Below are 16,496 nucleotides of genomic sequence, written 5' to 3'. Positions count from 1 at the left end.
ACTATTGAGAAAATTTAGAGAACTGGCATTTGAAGCTGACTGCAGAATGATACTCCTGCTGCCAAAGTACATTTCGTATAAGGAACACGAAGATAAGATATGAGAATTGGGACTCAAACGTAGGTATATAGATAGTCATTTGTCCCTCGGTCTGTTTGCGAGTGGAACAAGGAAAAAAATTTCTAGTATTAGAATAGGGTATCCTCCACCACACACCGTACAGTGGCTTGCGAAGTATGTGTGTAAATGTAGTCGTGACTTAGTCAGGATCAAATTGCCCCAGAGAAGCTGTGCTTTGTGAGACTGTGGAGGATGTAAGATAAAAAGTGAAAGATGCAGTGTATACAGTTGTAAAGTACTTCATTAGAGGAAGAGTCATGTCTGGGAAAAGTTCGTTGCTATAGGCAGCACTTCTGATGAAAACGTACAAAGTTTGGCCAATTCAAACAAAATGGTTATATTCTGTTTATTCTGCTTCCACCATGAGACAACATGCAAGGGATGGACAAAAGTATGGAAACACTGCAACAGATACACGCTTGAGCAAAAATGAAGATTGCCTGCACGTGGCGCTGCTGTATTTGACTGTGTAAAGTAACTCTACTATGTCCTCAATACATTGCAAGTGTCAGTTGTGGTCAAAACAGTGTTCCGTATAGTTGTGGGTGCATTATGTCAGAGATAAGTAATTTGAACATGGGTGAGTTGTTGGCACTCTTGTGGTGGGGGCTTCTGTAACTGAGGTGGATGAAGTGTCGGTTCTTTCGAGAGGCACCGTATTGGAGATTTATACCTCATACAGGGAAAGTGAAAAACATCATCCACTAAGTCATAACGCGGACAAAAGTGTTTGTCGATCGATCGTGGCAGACAACACTGAATAGGATTGTGACAAAAAATAAGAGGAAGACAGCTGCAAAAGTCACCGCAGAACTGAATGTTGCAGTTGCAAATTGTGTCTGCACTAAAACAACTCGAGGAAGCTCCAGAAGCAGGAAATTGTAGGGCAAGTGGGAGTTCTATGGGGAAAAATGTGGTTCTGAAGACATAAAATCTGGACTGTGTAGCAAAGGAAGAATGATACTTGATCGAGTTAGTCTTGTTTCATACTGTATCCAAGTTCTGGCCGAGTTTACGTTTCTAATATTTAAGAGTGAACTGTGGTGGCTCTTTAGTGATTTGGGCAACCATATTGTGGTATTCCATGAGCACCATGGTTATGTTGCAAGGTAGCATTGCTGCTTAGGATTATGTGACCATTTTAGCTGACTAGGCCATTGAATGTTGTGATGTTTGTTCCTCAAATGTGATACTGTGTTCCAAGACTACAGGGCCCCTGTTCACACTACTGACATTGTTCACGATTGGTTTTGTAAGTACGAGCAGGAATCGTCAAATTTCTCCTGGCCGCCACGGTCACCAGATCTCAGTCCTGTTCAGCCTTTGTGTGATTGCTATCCACCTCCATCATTATTACCTGAGCTTGCCATTGTTTTGTGGGAAGCACAGTATAACATTCCCTTGAAAACCATACAGTTGTATTTATCCATTCTGAGATGACTGTAAGCTGTTTTGAATGCCAGTGGGTTTTCTACACTGTAATAGGCATGGTAATATGTTGTGTTTTTGGTGTTTCCATATGTTTTGTCCAACCCCTGTATATTATCTGTCGTGCAGGAACAGAGTATAGAGCAACATCACTTTTATGTCCCTACCATCCAAAAATGTGCTGTTTGTATATTCTTTTGTTCATGTCAACTTGTGTTTATGGGCTATAGGTATCTCTGTGACTTGTCATTAATTTTTGTAACTTTTTGAAGACTAAGTTTATTTCAGTAATTAACCTTGAATCCTGTTTTCCTGTACTATTGTCACAGAGCTCAGTAATGTGTCAAAAGAGTGTGTATGTTAACGTAATTGTTTGACATTTGCTGAATAGAGTTTTTTCTTCTTCTTTCTTTATGCCAAGCTAAAGAGAGTGTTCAAACTTGTTAGCTTGGTCTGAGAGCTTCCTTTCCCTTTCTTCCTGAAACTTCATGAATATACTGTGTTGTTTCTTGTGTCCCTCACTGCTTCCCAGTCTTCTTTTATTAGCATCCTCTGCAAATGTGTGATTTGCAACTAAGATTCCAAAGGCTTTGCATTCTCTGATGATTTTTCTGTGGGGTTCATTTCTCAGAAGACTTACTTAGCTTCTAACCAGGCAATTTTTACTGTGGTTAATGCGGTTCCAAATGTCATCATTAATTATTCCTGGCTTTTTTGAGCTTCCCAATGCTTCAATGATACCGTTTGCCATCGCTTCATGTAGTTCAAAGTTTGGCCAACAGATCACAGTGGCGTTTGCTTTCATGACTCACTGCAGAACAGAGAAGTGTCTTGACTTGTGCTACTGCATTTGTGAGTGAACAGTAACTGTTGTGTTCTGTGTGTGCTGAAATTCTTGGTTATGGAACCAACTTTACGTAGTTCCTCAAGGGCAAGGGAAAAAAATATGGTAAGTTTACAATACAGTTATGTATGCATTTTTTTGAGTAATTATTATGTACTTTCTAATGATGCCATTTGGAATCATTATTTTATTTATTAACCAATAGCTTCAAAAGAACTTCTGCAATGGATATGGCGTATGTGCAACATATACAGTAAATATTCATCATACAAAAAATTTTCCCCATTTTTTTTTTCTAAATGTGACGCACAAAGGGTTAAACTAGTGTTGTTCATTCAGCAGATGTGACCATAGAAGTTAAAGTGCCTTTTGCTTCAGTGCACTTGGCTATTGTCACATGTAGGTGTATAGTTTCTCTTTTAATCCATGTGCTATTTATATTAATGGGACCATAAGTTAACCTGAGAATTTTTCAGTTTTCCTTTCGAATATCATCTATTTTTGAGTGACCTCTTAGAGATGTAGGTTCTGATGCACATAATGCTTCAGGCAAAACAGTTTTCTTGTAATGCCGAAGTTTTGCTTTACAGAATGTAAATCATATCACTCAATTATTATAGTGATTCCATGTTACTCTGTACGCTTTCTTAAGTTTGGTGTGTCTTTCTAAATTGGCTACACTGTCAATCCAGATGGTACTGTATTTTTCTCTGGGGTATTTAAAAAAAAACACACACACACACACATGAAATTTTCCCATATTTCATTTGTAGTGGTGATCTGATAGTTTGATCTAAATTTTCCATCAAATGTCATTTGATTTGTACTGGTAATCTGATGTTTTGATCTAAATTTTCCATCAAATGAGTCTTCTAATACAATATTTGAAGTGCTATTTTGGATACTGTCTTGTGTAATATTAGATGTTAAAATAAACTTACAGTAGTCTTTCAAAACGTTCCGCATAACACACACACACACACACACACACACACACACACAGTGCCCAATAGTCGCGTATGACTGGTGTACTTGCGGTCTTTTCTATTCTGGTATAGTCCACTTGTACCCAGCAACAGACTCATGTGGCTGGTTTTCAAATAATTGGATGAGACAGCAAGTTTGGAGGTGATGTCATAGGACCCACTGATGAGTATACAGAACTCATTTCTGATCTTCAGTAGCTATACATTAGTAACACAGTTTCAGGCATAGACTGTCTGTATATCTACTCTTGCTTTAACGCATACCAGTCTATCCAGATCTCCCTTAAAAAAAAGTTTTCAAGCCCAAACTAAATATTAGAATGCATCTTTTGATTGCAATATGTTCTTGCAATGAACGTTTTCTTCTAAATGAATTATTTTATTTTTACAGGATGTAAGTACTATACTGACTGTTACGGGTGTGTTCAAAGAGCAATCTATGAAAAAGAACATATCGCTTAGACATTTTATGCGTACCTTTGTTCTCATCAGACGAGCAAATGATGAATACCAGATAGTTAACGACATCATGTACGTTACAAATGCAACAACGGCAGAAGCAGAGGTAAGTTGAGTTATGTTCTGTAATGTGTTTATATCCTAGATTGAATTTAGATATTAAGTGTGCTTTACTACTGAAGGTGTCATTGTGTGTGAGGTACATAATGCAAATGATGAGACACAGAATGACTGTACAGTGATTCTTCCTTTGGAGTCAGAAAACAGCAAACTGTGTGTGTATGATAAGAAGCAAACTGCTTCAGCTTTAATTTCCAATAACAGCACTTCTGCTTTATTCATGCTCATTCCTGATTAATTAAATAATTTTTTCATTTGTTTAGTTTTAACCAAATAATTAATTTCTCAGTTTATCAAACAAACAGGTAACGGTTTACATTGTGCTGTTCTCTGATGAACACAGTCTAGACTTGTACCAACTCTTATAACAGCTTTCAGTTTCTATACCCAGAATATATGAAACTGTTGTCTTAAGAGATCTGTAGAAGTACATTGGATTGGAGTAATGTGACGTCCCTCGCAGCACTCTGTACTGCACCTTCTGCTAGCTAAGTCTATATGCCACACTTAACTCGAGGGATACTTCAAACAAAATATTAAAACATAAAACCAGTGTAATAATATTAAAAAAAATTCACATATAAGAAACAGAACTTCTCGGTGTACTTGCACATTTAGATTCCTTTCAGTTATTATTAAATTGGACCGTACAATTGCCTTAACAACAACTTGCTCATTTATTGATGACGTGGGTACAAAAAACTTTAAGACAGATTAGATATTTCTTAATATTTACCACTACTTATTTCTGTACCCTGTTACTACATCGTTTACTTTTTATTCTTCTATCCACTTTTTAAATCTGTTTCGTCACATGAATGGCCATTGTTCTGCTACACGTCTCAGTCTGATTGCAGCAGTTTTCCATACCTTTCTGCACTGGCTCTTCATTTCTGCCACAGAATATAGCACACAAACTGGTTAAATACAAATGTGCCCAGCAGAAAAATTCTGATATTGACACACAGTTTGATTGTGGTCACAATTTTCCTCTCTCTCTCTGAGTAATTGACAGTCTGGGTGATAAGAAAGGCATAAACGTGCTGAAATATGTACAGTGTGATTGTTATTAATCTTTAAAAAACCCCAAAGCTAGGTAGGTGATGCTGAGACATGTCCTCGCTGTAACGAAGTAAAGCTGCTGCTCTTTTGTGGTTCTTTTCTTTTGTCCCTTGTTTTTGTTTTTGCAGACAATATTTGCAAAGAAAATTTAGATCATTTACTGATATGAGCAATTCAAAATCTTAATCTCAATTACTTGTGATTCAGTAAGGTAGATTTATGTTGTACAGTACTATGCTTTGCAATAAACCAGAGGAGACCACAAGACCAGTATATAAAATAATAAATCTTACCTCATTGTAAACACTTATTTGTCCATTGTAATGAAAAAATACTGCCTGCCAGGTACAAGACACGAACTCTGAGCCCCATACTCTTAAGTTGCACCTGTGGGCCTAGAGCTTGAACACTTTACTTGGGTTGAGATGGTAGCAGCAACAGATCAGTAGGCTCAACTGCTGCACATGTAGCAAGGTGTATCATCTGGTGGCATCACATGTTCAACATTTGTCTTCCCTTTTTGGGGTATTTCCCATTATTTGTGACCCCTTGTACCTTATGCTGAGTTACTTACCTCAGCATCATTATTGATGTGACTTTTGAAATTTTCCCAGCATATTTCTTCTTCAGTAGTTGTGTACTGACCTGATGATGACCGGACGTCTCTGGGCCGAAATATCGTGCCAGAATGTCGACGGGATCCGGATGCATACCCAGAAAATATTAAAAGAAGCATCATTTAAACTTTAATAATGATCACCCTGTGTATATATAAATAAAAATAAATAAATAAACTGACAAGTCGTAGATCGGATAGGCATCACTAGTGGAGCATGCCATGAACAAACGCGGAAGAAGAATATTGCTGGTAAAAGAAAGTACAATACAGCTTCTTTGTGGAGGTTTGTAGTTAAAAGATTCAGATATCTTACATAGGTAACTTGTGACGGTTTTACATGATCACAAAAAAAGCATCGTTATGAGTAAGCATTCATGTTGCGTTGAAATTTGACCATGACTGTCTTCTATATTATTGTTATGTGGAATGTAAGCTACAAGATATGTTTGCTGATAATGCAAAATGAGCCCAGGATTTTCCCATGTCAAAGTGTCTCGAACGCAAATAAACTATAATTTTGTTTGTGTGCAACTGAGAGACAGATATTAATTTAAATTTGTTTTGACTGGCATTCCAGTTCCCAGCAGAGGACCATAAGCTTAGCAGCTGGAAATAATTCAGGCCAAGAGCTAGCCTACTGCCAGAACTCATCAGATGGGTTAAAGAGGTGTATTAAATGATTTAAAGACATGTAGAAATTTTAATTCCGCGGAGGTGATGTGCAAGGCTTGCTGAGGTAGATTAGGAACTTAAGGATATAGAGTAGATGTTAATAGCATTTGGCTTATATGTATATATTAATATTTATCAGCAGAGCTTGCATTCTTCAACTACTACTACTACTACTACTACTACTACTACTACTACTACTAAATTTTTTGCTAAAGGTGAGCTGGGGCTAGCTTCACGCTTTCCCCCAGTACTCCATCTCTTAACTTTTTTCCCACCTTTTTCTGTCCACTTTGTTCTGTGTTATCTTGGAGCTGTTTTGTCTTGGAAACCTTTCCACATCTTAGTTTTGTTTTGTCTCCCCTTCTTGCTTATTTATGCCAATTTGTCCTAGGTGTTCATACACTTCTATAAGCAAATTATCTTTGCATTTTAATTTTTCAGAATGCTGCACAATATTTTTGGTGTGTGTTTGGACCCGTTCTCCTGATGTGCCCGTAGCACTTAAGTCATCTTTTCGTAATTTGACCTGTATTATACAGTGCCTGACAAAAAGGTGAAGCACACAGAAGACATGGTCAGATGTCAGTGTAACACACCATTGGCAGGGATGTAAATCATTAGAGTTAGAGTTGCAATTCTTAACAACAGCTAGAACAGCCACCAGAGTACATTAATGTTGTTTGTGTTTAGTATAGATACTAGGACTGGTACGATATATTATAATGGATATGAGCATCAGATGTTGAGCAAAAACACCATGAACAAAACTGAGATGCCATGTACTCATGTGAGACGATGTTATCACCAACTGACAGTGTTTGTGGGCCCCAATTTTGTCGGCTGTTAGAACTGTGCAGTAACCAGATTTGTGGAGCTTTCAGATGTGACAGTGGCTCTTGTCGGCTGCTCGGGTACGTGAGATCGGGTGTACTCACTGTCAAAGTTCCGGTCGACTACATGTGACGCCACAGAGGAGAATCGCCATTTTGTATACCATGCAATACTAACACCTTCAGATTTGCATCTACTGTCAGAAGACAAATAATGAACTCTCTGCAACATTTTGTGCCATCCCACACCTTTGGGCAGAGACTGACAGCAGCTGCGCAAGGAATTACTGTTCTACATGTTGTTGTTGTTGTTGTTGTGGTCTTCAGTCCTGAGACTGGTTTGATGCAGCTCTCCATGCTACTCTATCCTGTGCAAGCTTCTTCATCTCCCAGTACCTACTGCAACCTACATCCTTCTGAATCTGCTTAGTGTATTCATCTCTTGGTCTCCCTCTACGATTTTTACCCTCCCCGCTGCCCTCCAATACTAAATTGGTGATCCCTTGACGCCTCAAAACATGTCCTACCAACCGGTCCCTTCTTTTTGTCAAGTTGTGCCACAAACTTCTCTCCTCCCCAATCCTATTCAATACGTCCTCATTAGTTATGTGATCTACCCATCTAATCTTCAGCATTCTTCTGTAACACCACATTTCGAAAGCTTCTATTCTCTTCTTGTCCAAACTATTTATCGTCCATGTTTCACTTCTATACATGGCTACACTCCATACAAATACTTTCAGAAACGACTTCCTGACACTTAAATCTATACTCGATGTTAACAAATTTCTCTTCTTCAGAAACACTTTCCTTGCCATTGCCAGTCTACATTTTATATCCTCTCTACTTCGACCATCATCAGTTATTTTGCTCCCCAAATAGCAAAACTCCTTTACTACTCTAAGTGTCTCATTTCCTAATCTAATTCCCTCAGCATCACTCGACTTAATTGGACTACATTCCAATAAATCTGTAGCCCAACTTTGTTTGGAGTGGTGCTGTGACTAGGAAGTGTAGACTGCTGATAACTGCCATCGCACTGTGACCTACAATGAATTGTTATTCTGCACTGTTCCATACGTCCACTTTTGGCAAGTTTGGTTGCGACCTGGCGAGAAGTCCCACTCTTCCAATGTTTTGGAGAGGCACAGCAGTGTTACTCCAGCCGTCATGGTGTGCGGAGCCATCAGGTACGACTTCCGGCCACTGCCGATAGTGGTCGAGGGGAATCTGATGGCGCAGACATCCTGCATTCCCGTGTCTTACCTCTCATGTGACGGTATTGTTGTTTCATTTTTCGGCATCTTATGGGTTCTTTCCTTTTTTAGTGACAAAGTGTATTTCAGTATCACTTCTCAATTTAAATGTTTCTGCCACTGTTCTATTTCCTAACATCTTCCTCGCAATTTTTCTTTCCTTTTTATTGTTTTTTATTTTCCTTTATTGATCTTAACATTTGTGGTTCTGATGCATTTGTGCATTCTAAACACCTTACCACCTTGTAATGTTGATTCTTGCATTTCTAAACAATGATTTTTTGTGATGAATAACTTTAGTGAAATGCTAAATCTATCTTTTTTAGAAAATAAAAGTCTTTGATCACAAAATTTTATCTTTTATTTTATAATAAGTTTCAGTCTAGATGACCATCTAGAAACTAGTACATGAAACATAAAAAACTTGTTGCCAAGATAGGCACTGACCAAAGATTTAAATACACAATAAAACTATGATAAATAAACACAAATGACCTCTAAGTGTTGGGGTCACCATCAGTCATAGTCAGTATGCAGATTGTTTGTGTTTGTTTATCAGAATTTTGTTATGTTTTTTACATCCTTTTAGGGTACATATCCTGGTTGCAAGTGTGATAATGTCCGATTACAGTACTAAAACTGTTTGTTGAAATGGCAGACACTGAAGGTTGTGTGTTAGTCTCATCAGGGTGCTCTATTCGTGTTTACATCTTTGTTGAAATGCCTGATTGTCATTTTTATTCAGTAAATTGGTATAAGTAAAATTTATTTCTTTTCGGCCATCTCATTTTAATCTCTGTATTAACTTTTTTATTTGCTCTCTGATTTTTTTCTCATTTGAAATCTTTTTCATGTGATTGTAATTCTTTTTATGTACTTATTCCTTTTTATGTACTCATTTCTTTTTATCCTTTTATATTTTTGACCTGTTTTTCCAGTCGTTACTTCTATTACTCAGCTTGAATGTTGTTTTATAAATAAAACATCATTTTGTTTAAATCTTTGTCTGCATTACTTTCTCCATGGTGTGAGGAGAATCTGTGTTTTGAATGTTTGTATGGAGGATTACCGTCCAAAACGTATACATCTTGTAATGAAAAATAAAATTTTGACAGTATTGCACAGGCAATATAAATAGAATATTTCATCTTTTGTTTTTTAATTTCTAGTTCAGGTTTTTAAATGTATAAATATAATGACAACAACAATGTAGGAAAAGATAGATTGCTACTTACCATAAAGAAGACACGCTAAGCTGCAGACAGGCACAGTTAAGACAAGTATACACAAATATTTTGTCCACAGCCTTCATCAGGAAAAGACAAACAGAGAGACATACACACAGGCAAGCGCACATACACATGCCCACCAACTCCTGCAGCTCAGGCCAGAATTCAACTATCACAAGGGATAGCAGCAGCAATCGGGAAGGGGCAGGAATAGTAGTGTCTTATTTACGTTAAGTAGCAATCTGTATTTTCCTACATTGTTGATATTCCTATGTGGAGTTTCCATTATTAAATATCACGATAGATAGATAAAAATATTCCAATTGAAAATAAAATGAAAAGAATCAAAAAAGAGTGAGAACAAATAAAAAATTACTATGATGATGATTAAAATGACATGACAAAGGATTAGAAATAAAGTATTTATAGTTAAACAAGTTAGTTGAATAAAAATAGTGATCTCAATCATTAGCATAAAGATTTTTTAAAAAAATAGGGTACTCAACAACTTTTTGAGCAGCAGCTACATAACTTAACTGCTAGGCTATGGTGCCATGTCAGAAACTGATGTTATTTTTGAGGCTGCAGTGGATCACGAGATTTTTTTTCTCTCCTGATAAATGAATGGCTGTAGACTGTGTACCTGGGGTCCTACTGAACTGGTTTCAGAAAGTCGATCTCACTCGTGGGGACTTTCTCTTATACATTCCGTATTTGCACTTTTTTCCGTTTTGTAAAGAATAATTTAACTATCGCTCTGCTTTTTTTATAATAAGTGACATTAGTAACACCATCCAAATCATCTTTGAAAGAAGTCCTTTCTAATTGATTAACAAAACTGTTGCATATGATTCCTGCTTAAGGCTTATGCTTACTAAAGGTGGATAACATATGGTGGAATCCACTCACAGTAGAAGTGTATACCCGTGTTTGTTTTTCCTTGATAATTTTGTTGTACTAGTCTGATACTTTCAGTTGCTCATTTGTACAACAGTTAGTTCTGTGCCACAGGGACTTTATTCTTTTCTGGTGGATGCTGCAAATAAATTGTACAACTGTGTTTGTTATGTTTCTTCATTAACCTTTTAGGCTAGTGAAACAAAACTAAGTGTATGTACAGTATAATAATGTGACCTTTTTTTGTCTGCCTTTCCTTGCAGTTGGCATTTAAGTACACGAAGCCATATACAAACCCAAAGATAATTAGGCCACAGAGGCATGTGACGGAGAGTGAAAAAAATACTATGACGAAAATATATATGACGCTTACTGACATGAGATCCGAGTGGTCACGCAAGTATGTATACTTATTTTTGTACTGGGTCCCTACAGAGAAAGTAGAGCATATCACTTTCTTCTATTTTATTTTTATACAGTTAGAACTCAGTTAAAATGTCAAGATAATGAAACTTGTGGCAACATATCCAGAACTTCTTAACGGTAAGAAGAAGTAACTGGGATAGAAGTAAATAGTAGTATTTGAACTGTGTAATTTCAGAGTAACAGTAATGATAATACAATCATGACGATGCCAATAAATATAGTACACAAGAAAAATTCTGTCATTTCACAAATGTAACCAAATATAACAGAACAGTAGGATTTCGATTATGGTCTACAGTAGAAAGTTTCATATCATTTGCCTGGAATTACTTGGGGAAACCAGACACCGCAGATGTGGGTTAGGTAAATATCCTGAACAAACTTTCATATTTTTTGATACTTTTTGAAGAGCTACATTTGATGCAAAATATTTGTACATGGACAGTGTAGCTGATTTTAATGAGTGACATTCTCAATGCAAAAATGTTGACTTATGGTATTTCTGCAGAAAAAGCTTTCCAGGAAGGAAGCTTTCAACTTATGTGAGAGAACAAATGATGTAGATTTACTGTAAAGTGCAAGCATCCTGATATTTCTCTAAAAGCACAGCTTTACATTTCATCAGTAGATTTCAATGCAACATCATCATCGTCGTCATCATTATGAACACCAACAAGAATAGCAGCAGCAGCAAAAACCAACATAACATTCATTTGACACCCACCTGCAGGTTAATCTATAAATATGAGCATTTATTACACAATCAGTTGCAGTTGGAAGCAAATTGATTGTCTTCCTGTGAATGGGTTTGCAGTCATAACAGACATGTTACCTGAATCAATTTTCACCATGTAGATGAGGCTCTCAATAGTTGGCAGACACACAATGAAGTTGGAAAATTGCTAAGCTTCTGACTAAAATCCTTCCCCAGTTCCAGCTTTCCTTCTCTCTCTGCTTTCCATTTTCATTAGTTTTGAATGGCTTGCTACATTCTGATACTTTGATGTGTAAGTTTTAGAAGTATTTCACTCATATAGATTCTGATTTTATTTATGGCTGTTGTTAATGTCACCTCTATTAGCCCCCTTAGATGGAACACTTCCTGTCATCCCATCGTACCATTCAGTGGTGTAGCATCTGTCTTCTAGTTGTCTATCACACAGAATATGCTTATTAGTGTTTATTCAAATACTGAAGTTTGTAACTCTGTTCTTTCTCTTGCTATATTTAAAACATTCATATAGCAGTCACAAATTTTGAAGCATGACTATAGGAAATGATTTAGTTGGGGCAAAGCAGTTACCCCTCCTTAATCCAGATTTCTGGTTTACTCAGATTCTTCTTCCTTTTTTGTTAAAATGTGTGGTAAACAATTGCTATGGTGCGATACATGTGCAGTTGTTATATTGTCACCACAGATGACAGGGAGATCACCGGTCCCACACTTCCAGCTACTATTATTATGGTCAGTGTGGATCTGTTCCTCACAGAGCTAAGAAGCTGTGCTAGCATGATATTGTTACAGAATGACAGTCATACTGAGTACGGAATGATAACCGATGACGAAAGTTATATTGCTGTCTATGGAAAAAATAACACTTCATGCAGAGGCAACACCACAGCTGTAAAAACTCTCGGTAAACCAGAAACTACTCCAGCCAAACTAATGTTAGTGATACATATGTGCATTCGTCCTGCTCTCAAATGCCAGGGGGGGGGGGGGGGAGGGGGGTAATTACACACTATTTCAGTAAATAAATCTGAGTAGACTACAGTAAATATAGAGTTTAAGTGCCAAAAAAGTGTTTTTTGCTAGTGCCAAAATAAAAGGTTTGTACATTGTAGTATGTGCTAGAGATTTTTGCATTTAGTTGATTATTTACAGATTATCCACATTTTTGGAAATACTGATTACATCAGGTCTCACCTAGTGCAGAAACTGAGGTTCTTGTATGCATACAGGTGAACAAGGTTGAGCAAGAGGAGGTTGAGAGCTGTGACCATGTGTGCATTACCAATCCCATGTCGTAGTTCCAGTCTTTTCATATAATTGGCAACAGTTTTATGTTGAAAATTAATAGTTAGTATAATGTTCTTAGGCATATTAATATGACAGCTATTCATGAATTAACATCAAATTTATATTAAGAAAGGAAAAAATAGCAAACTTTTTAAACACAGTCTGTTCATGTTGACATTACTTCTCCACATAATTACCACCCTAATTCAGACTTTCAGACTTTCCATACCATGAGACAAGCTTATTTATCACTTCATGAAAGAATGGTGCCATATCCTGCTTCAACCAGTTGTTGACAGCATCCTCGAGCTCATGATCAGTCATGAAGTGCCGAGTGTCCAGCGAGGTGTTCATCTGATTTGGTGCCATGTCTGGACTATATGGAGGATGTCAAAAAATCTCTCTGATTTTTTTTTTTTTTTCTTCTTCTTTGTTCCATTTGAAGTTTGTGGTTGTGCATTGTCATGAAGAACAATGATTCACCAGTAATCATCCCATGCCATTTGTTTTAGACTGACCTTCAGAGATTCTTAGACTCACAGTAACCTTGTATTACCATTCATTACTCTCAATGAATCTTTTATCAAAATTACTTTATGCATCCAAAAAAAGTTGTAACCATTATTTTGGAGTTTGACATTGCCTGCCTGAATTTTTGAACTTATTGAGAGAATGAGTGTACACCCACTGTTTGGATTGATTCTTAGTTTCAAGGCCCAAATACTGCACCCATGTCCTCGGTCATTATTCTGTTCAGAAATTGCTTCCTCTTCTTTGTGGTAGTGCTGGAGGAAGGTCAAGGTTGAACCTTTGCTTTCAGTTCTGTGAATACCATTTGGACATTTTCATACACACCGTTCACAAAGCTTAGGCTAACTTAATCTCTTCATGACAATATTAAAGATCCTTGAAGGCTGAGACATACCTTCAGGAAGGTTGGAAGTTGCAGACCGATATCTCACATGCACAGCTTCGTCAGCTTGTCTGTTGCATATGAACGTCTTACTCTACAACATCCATCGTGCACCACTGTGTGACCAACCTCGATTCTCTGCACCATACCCTCGCACCACTGTCACTCATAACTTCATCCCCATACACACAACATTTGACAGTGAAACTCTGTGGAACTGACTCCTCGTGCTTACTGGATGAGAATGGCAGAACATACTTCACAACTGGCAAGAGACACAGGAACACCAACCATTTCAGTTGCTTGCACAACAGAGACTGAGTGAAATTAAAAATCTGTTTTTTCAACCACACAATCACTATTCAGCTAAAAGCATTTGTCTATTATTAATAGCCAGTTGATGGCTAATCGGTCAGTCAATAAGAAGTGCTTGCAATTAAAGTTACTGTTAATTAAATAACAACTTCAGCCTAACAGTATTCCGGCTTGCCCTCACACTCAGCATTCTGTTAACAACATTAGTTTTATCGTACGTTCACTCACTCTGGAATATTTCCCATGAAATTTAGTGAATTTAAAATCACTTCTTGTTTTGAAGAAGTACCACTTCTCACGGTGCACATTTGATCATGAATCTTAAATCTTGAATCAGCAAACTAGTGACATGTTTTGTTTGTAACTCTTCATTACATCAATTCCTTGTGAATTGTTTAACTAATAAGTTCCGTTTTATCTTACTTCCACTACTTACCTTCCAACAGCATTTATCTCACGACGACCAGTCACAACATTCATTATAACTCCTACCACTTAAGATTCCCTGCACCTACCATCATGCCACACTTCCAAACTCAACTCTCTTGACTCATACTGTCTACCTGAAAACACACACGTGCTCAGCTAGACAAACCTGCGTTGTTGAATGATAGCACCCAGCTGATTTTTGTCTCACTGAAGAACTTGGCATCCTGATTGATGCGGTATAGTTGCAAACTCTGGTACAGCAGTTAAATAAACTTGAGAATACCATTGAATTAATGTGTTCAACCAAAGCGGTTTCAAACACGTTAGCAGTAAAGAAAAGTCATGTGACAATGTTGGCTAGGGGCCCTGAAGTGTAGGTTCTGGCACCCAACTGGAGAGGTTTTTCTGTCCTGCACGCACAATGGCACCTTTTCTTCACGAAGTGTGAGTGTTGTATGTTTATATGTACCTGATAATTGTAGGCATCTGTAATGGGTGTGTGGAGGATGACGATTATGATGATGATGATGATGATGATGATGATGATGATGGAAAGTAGATTATGAAGCCCAGTGCCAGCACAGTGTCCTCCTCTGGACTAGCACCAAGCAATCACCATCAACCATGCTACATGCGGTCACTTCGTGAGACACAGAAGAGAGATTTGGCTTTAATCTCCTGGACATTGGGGCAAAGACTGGCGATCAGTGACTCTACACCACCACCCCTCAATAAAAGCAGCCAACACTACATTATGTACTCATGTAGTTACCTAACCAAGTATGGACCATGCCTAACATTGCTCAACTTCGGTGATCTGAGACCCACCATATTTGATGAAGCCAGGCCGTTGGCTACACCGGCAGCTATATTTCCTTTCACTGTGGCCACTGGGCCTACTGTAAACTATCACCTGAGTATGAGAATCTCCATCGTGCCTCGTAGTTGGAGGCCTTTCATACTTGCACTAGTGATTTTGTCATGTATGTCACTGCAAAAACATGTGGGCCACATTGCGTGCTTCCATTGATCAGTACTCCAGGTTGTGTTTCCCTTCGACAACTGAGGCCTCTCCTTTGTGTTCACTCCGTTTGCGAGCAGATTGACACAGCCCTGTGATTATTGGAGATGTGCGGATTGTTCAGAACACTTCTTCACTATGATGTGATGCGAATGGGTAACAATATATTATGCTTGTGTGCTGCAGATACGTTAGAAAATAAGCACCATAACTGAGGTGTTTGCAGTAATTTGATCATATTGCTTGGCCAATACTATACTATAGCAAAGGTGAAACCTGAAGTCACCAGTTACAGAAAAATGAGTGACTACACAACCAGTAATAACATATGTTTTTTCATGGTGTACTTACAGGAGTTCAATTTAGCTGTTATTTCCATCTTGTGCACAATGTTTCAAAGTCCAGCCAATCATCATCTTTAGGTGCTGTGTGTTTTGTTGTTGTGTGTACTTGCTGTCTAAATTTCAGCCAGTCTGTGAACTATTGTTGGTCTCATGTCACAATTTACAGATGTCTACTACACCTGTTGGGGTTACTTTTATTTTCCAGAGCTCACACCAATATTCCGTAAAATGTACAGGCTCACAGTATTTTCCAATTCTTGTGGAAGTGATGGCTGGTGAGATCTTAATAGATTGTGTGCTGGACCTGAAGCCTTGTTTATAATTAGACCACTGCCATGATTATTTGATTTTCCAACATTTTGATTTGAATACAATAATTGGTCAGTTGATTTGAAAAAAGAGGGGACAAACAGCGAGGTCACCGGTCCCATCGGATTAGGGAAGGATGGGGAAGTAAGTCAGCTTTGTCCTTTCAAAGAAATCATCCTGTTTTTTGCCTGAAGCGA

The 16,496-nt window shown here is 37.7% G+C and overlaps 1 protein-coding gene across 2 annotated transcripts in view; it reads left to right on the top strand.

Annotated features, from left to right (window-relative positions):
- Nucleotides 1-16,496, top strand: part of LOC126292135 (nuclear RNA export factor 1-like) — a 137,616-nt gene that overhangs the window by 112,065 nt on the left and 9,055 nt on the right. For both annotated transcript variants that reach the window (XM_049985973.1, XM_049985972.1), the window contains exons 12-13: nt 3,770-3,943; nt 10,786-10,922. In XM_049985973.1, the coding sequence (XP_049841930.1) occupies nt 3,770-3,943; nt 10,786-10,922 (311 nt within the window). The remainder of the gene's footprint in view (nt 1-3,769; nt 3,944-10,785; nt 10,923-16,496) is intronic.

The sequence above is a fragment of the Schistocerca gregaria genome, chromosome 9 (genome assembly GCF_023897955.1).
Source record: "Schistocerca gregaria isolate iqSchGreg1 chromosome 9, iqSchGreg1.2, whole genome shotgun sequence".
NCBI classification, from domain to species: Eukaryota; Metazoa; Arthropoda; class Insecta; order Orthoptera; family Acrididae; genus Schistocerca; species Schistocerca gregaria.
The sequence above is the reverse complement of the archived record's forward strand: the minus strand, read 5'-3'. Positions and strand labels throughout refer to the sequence as shown.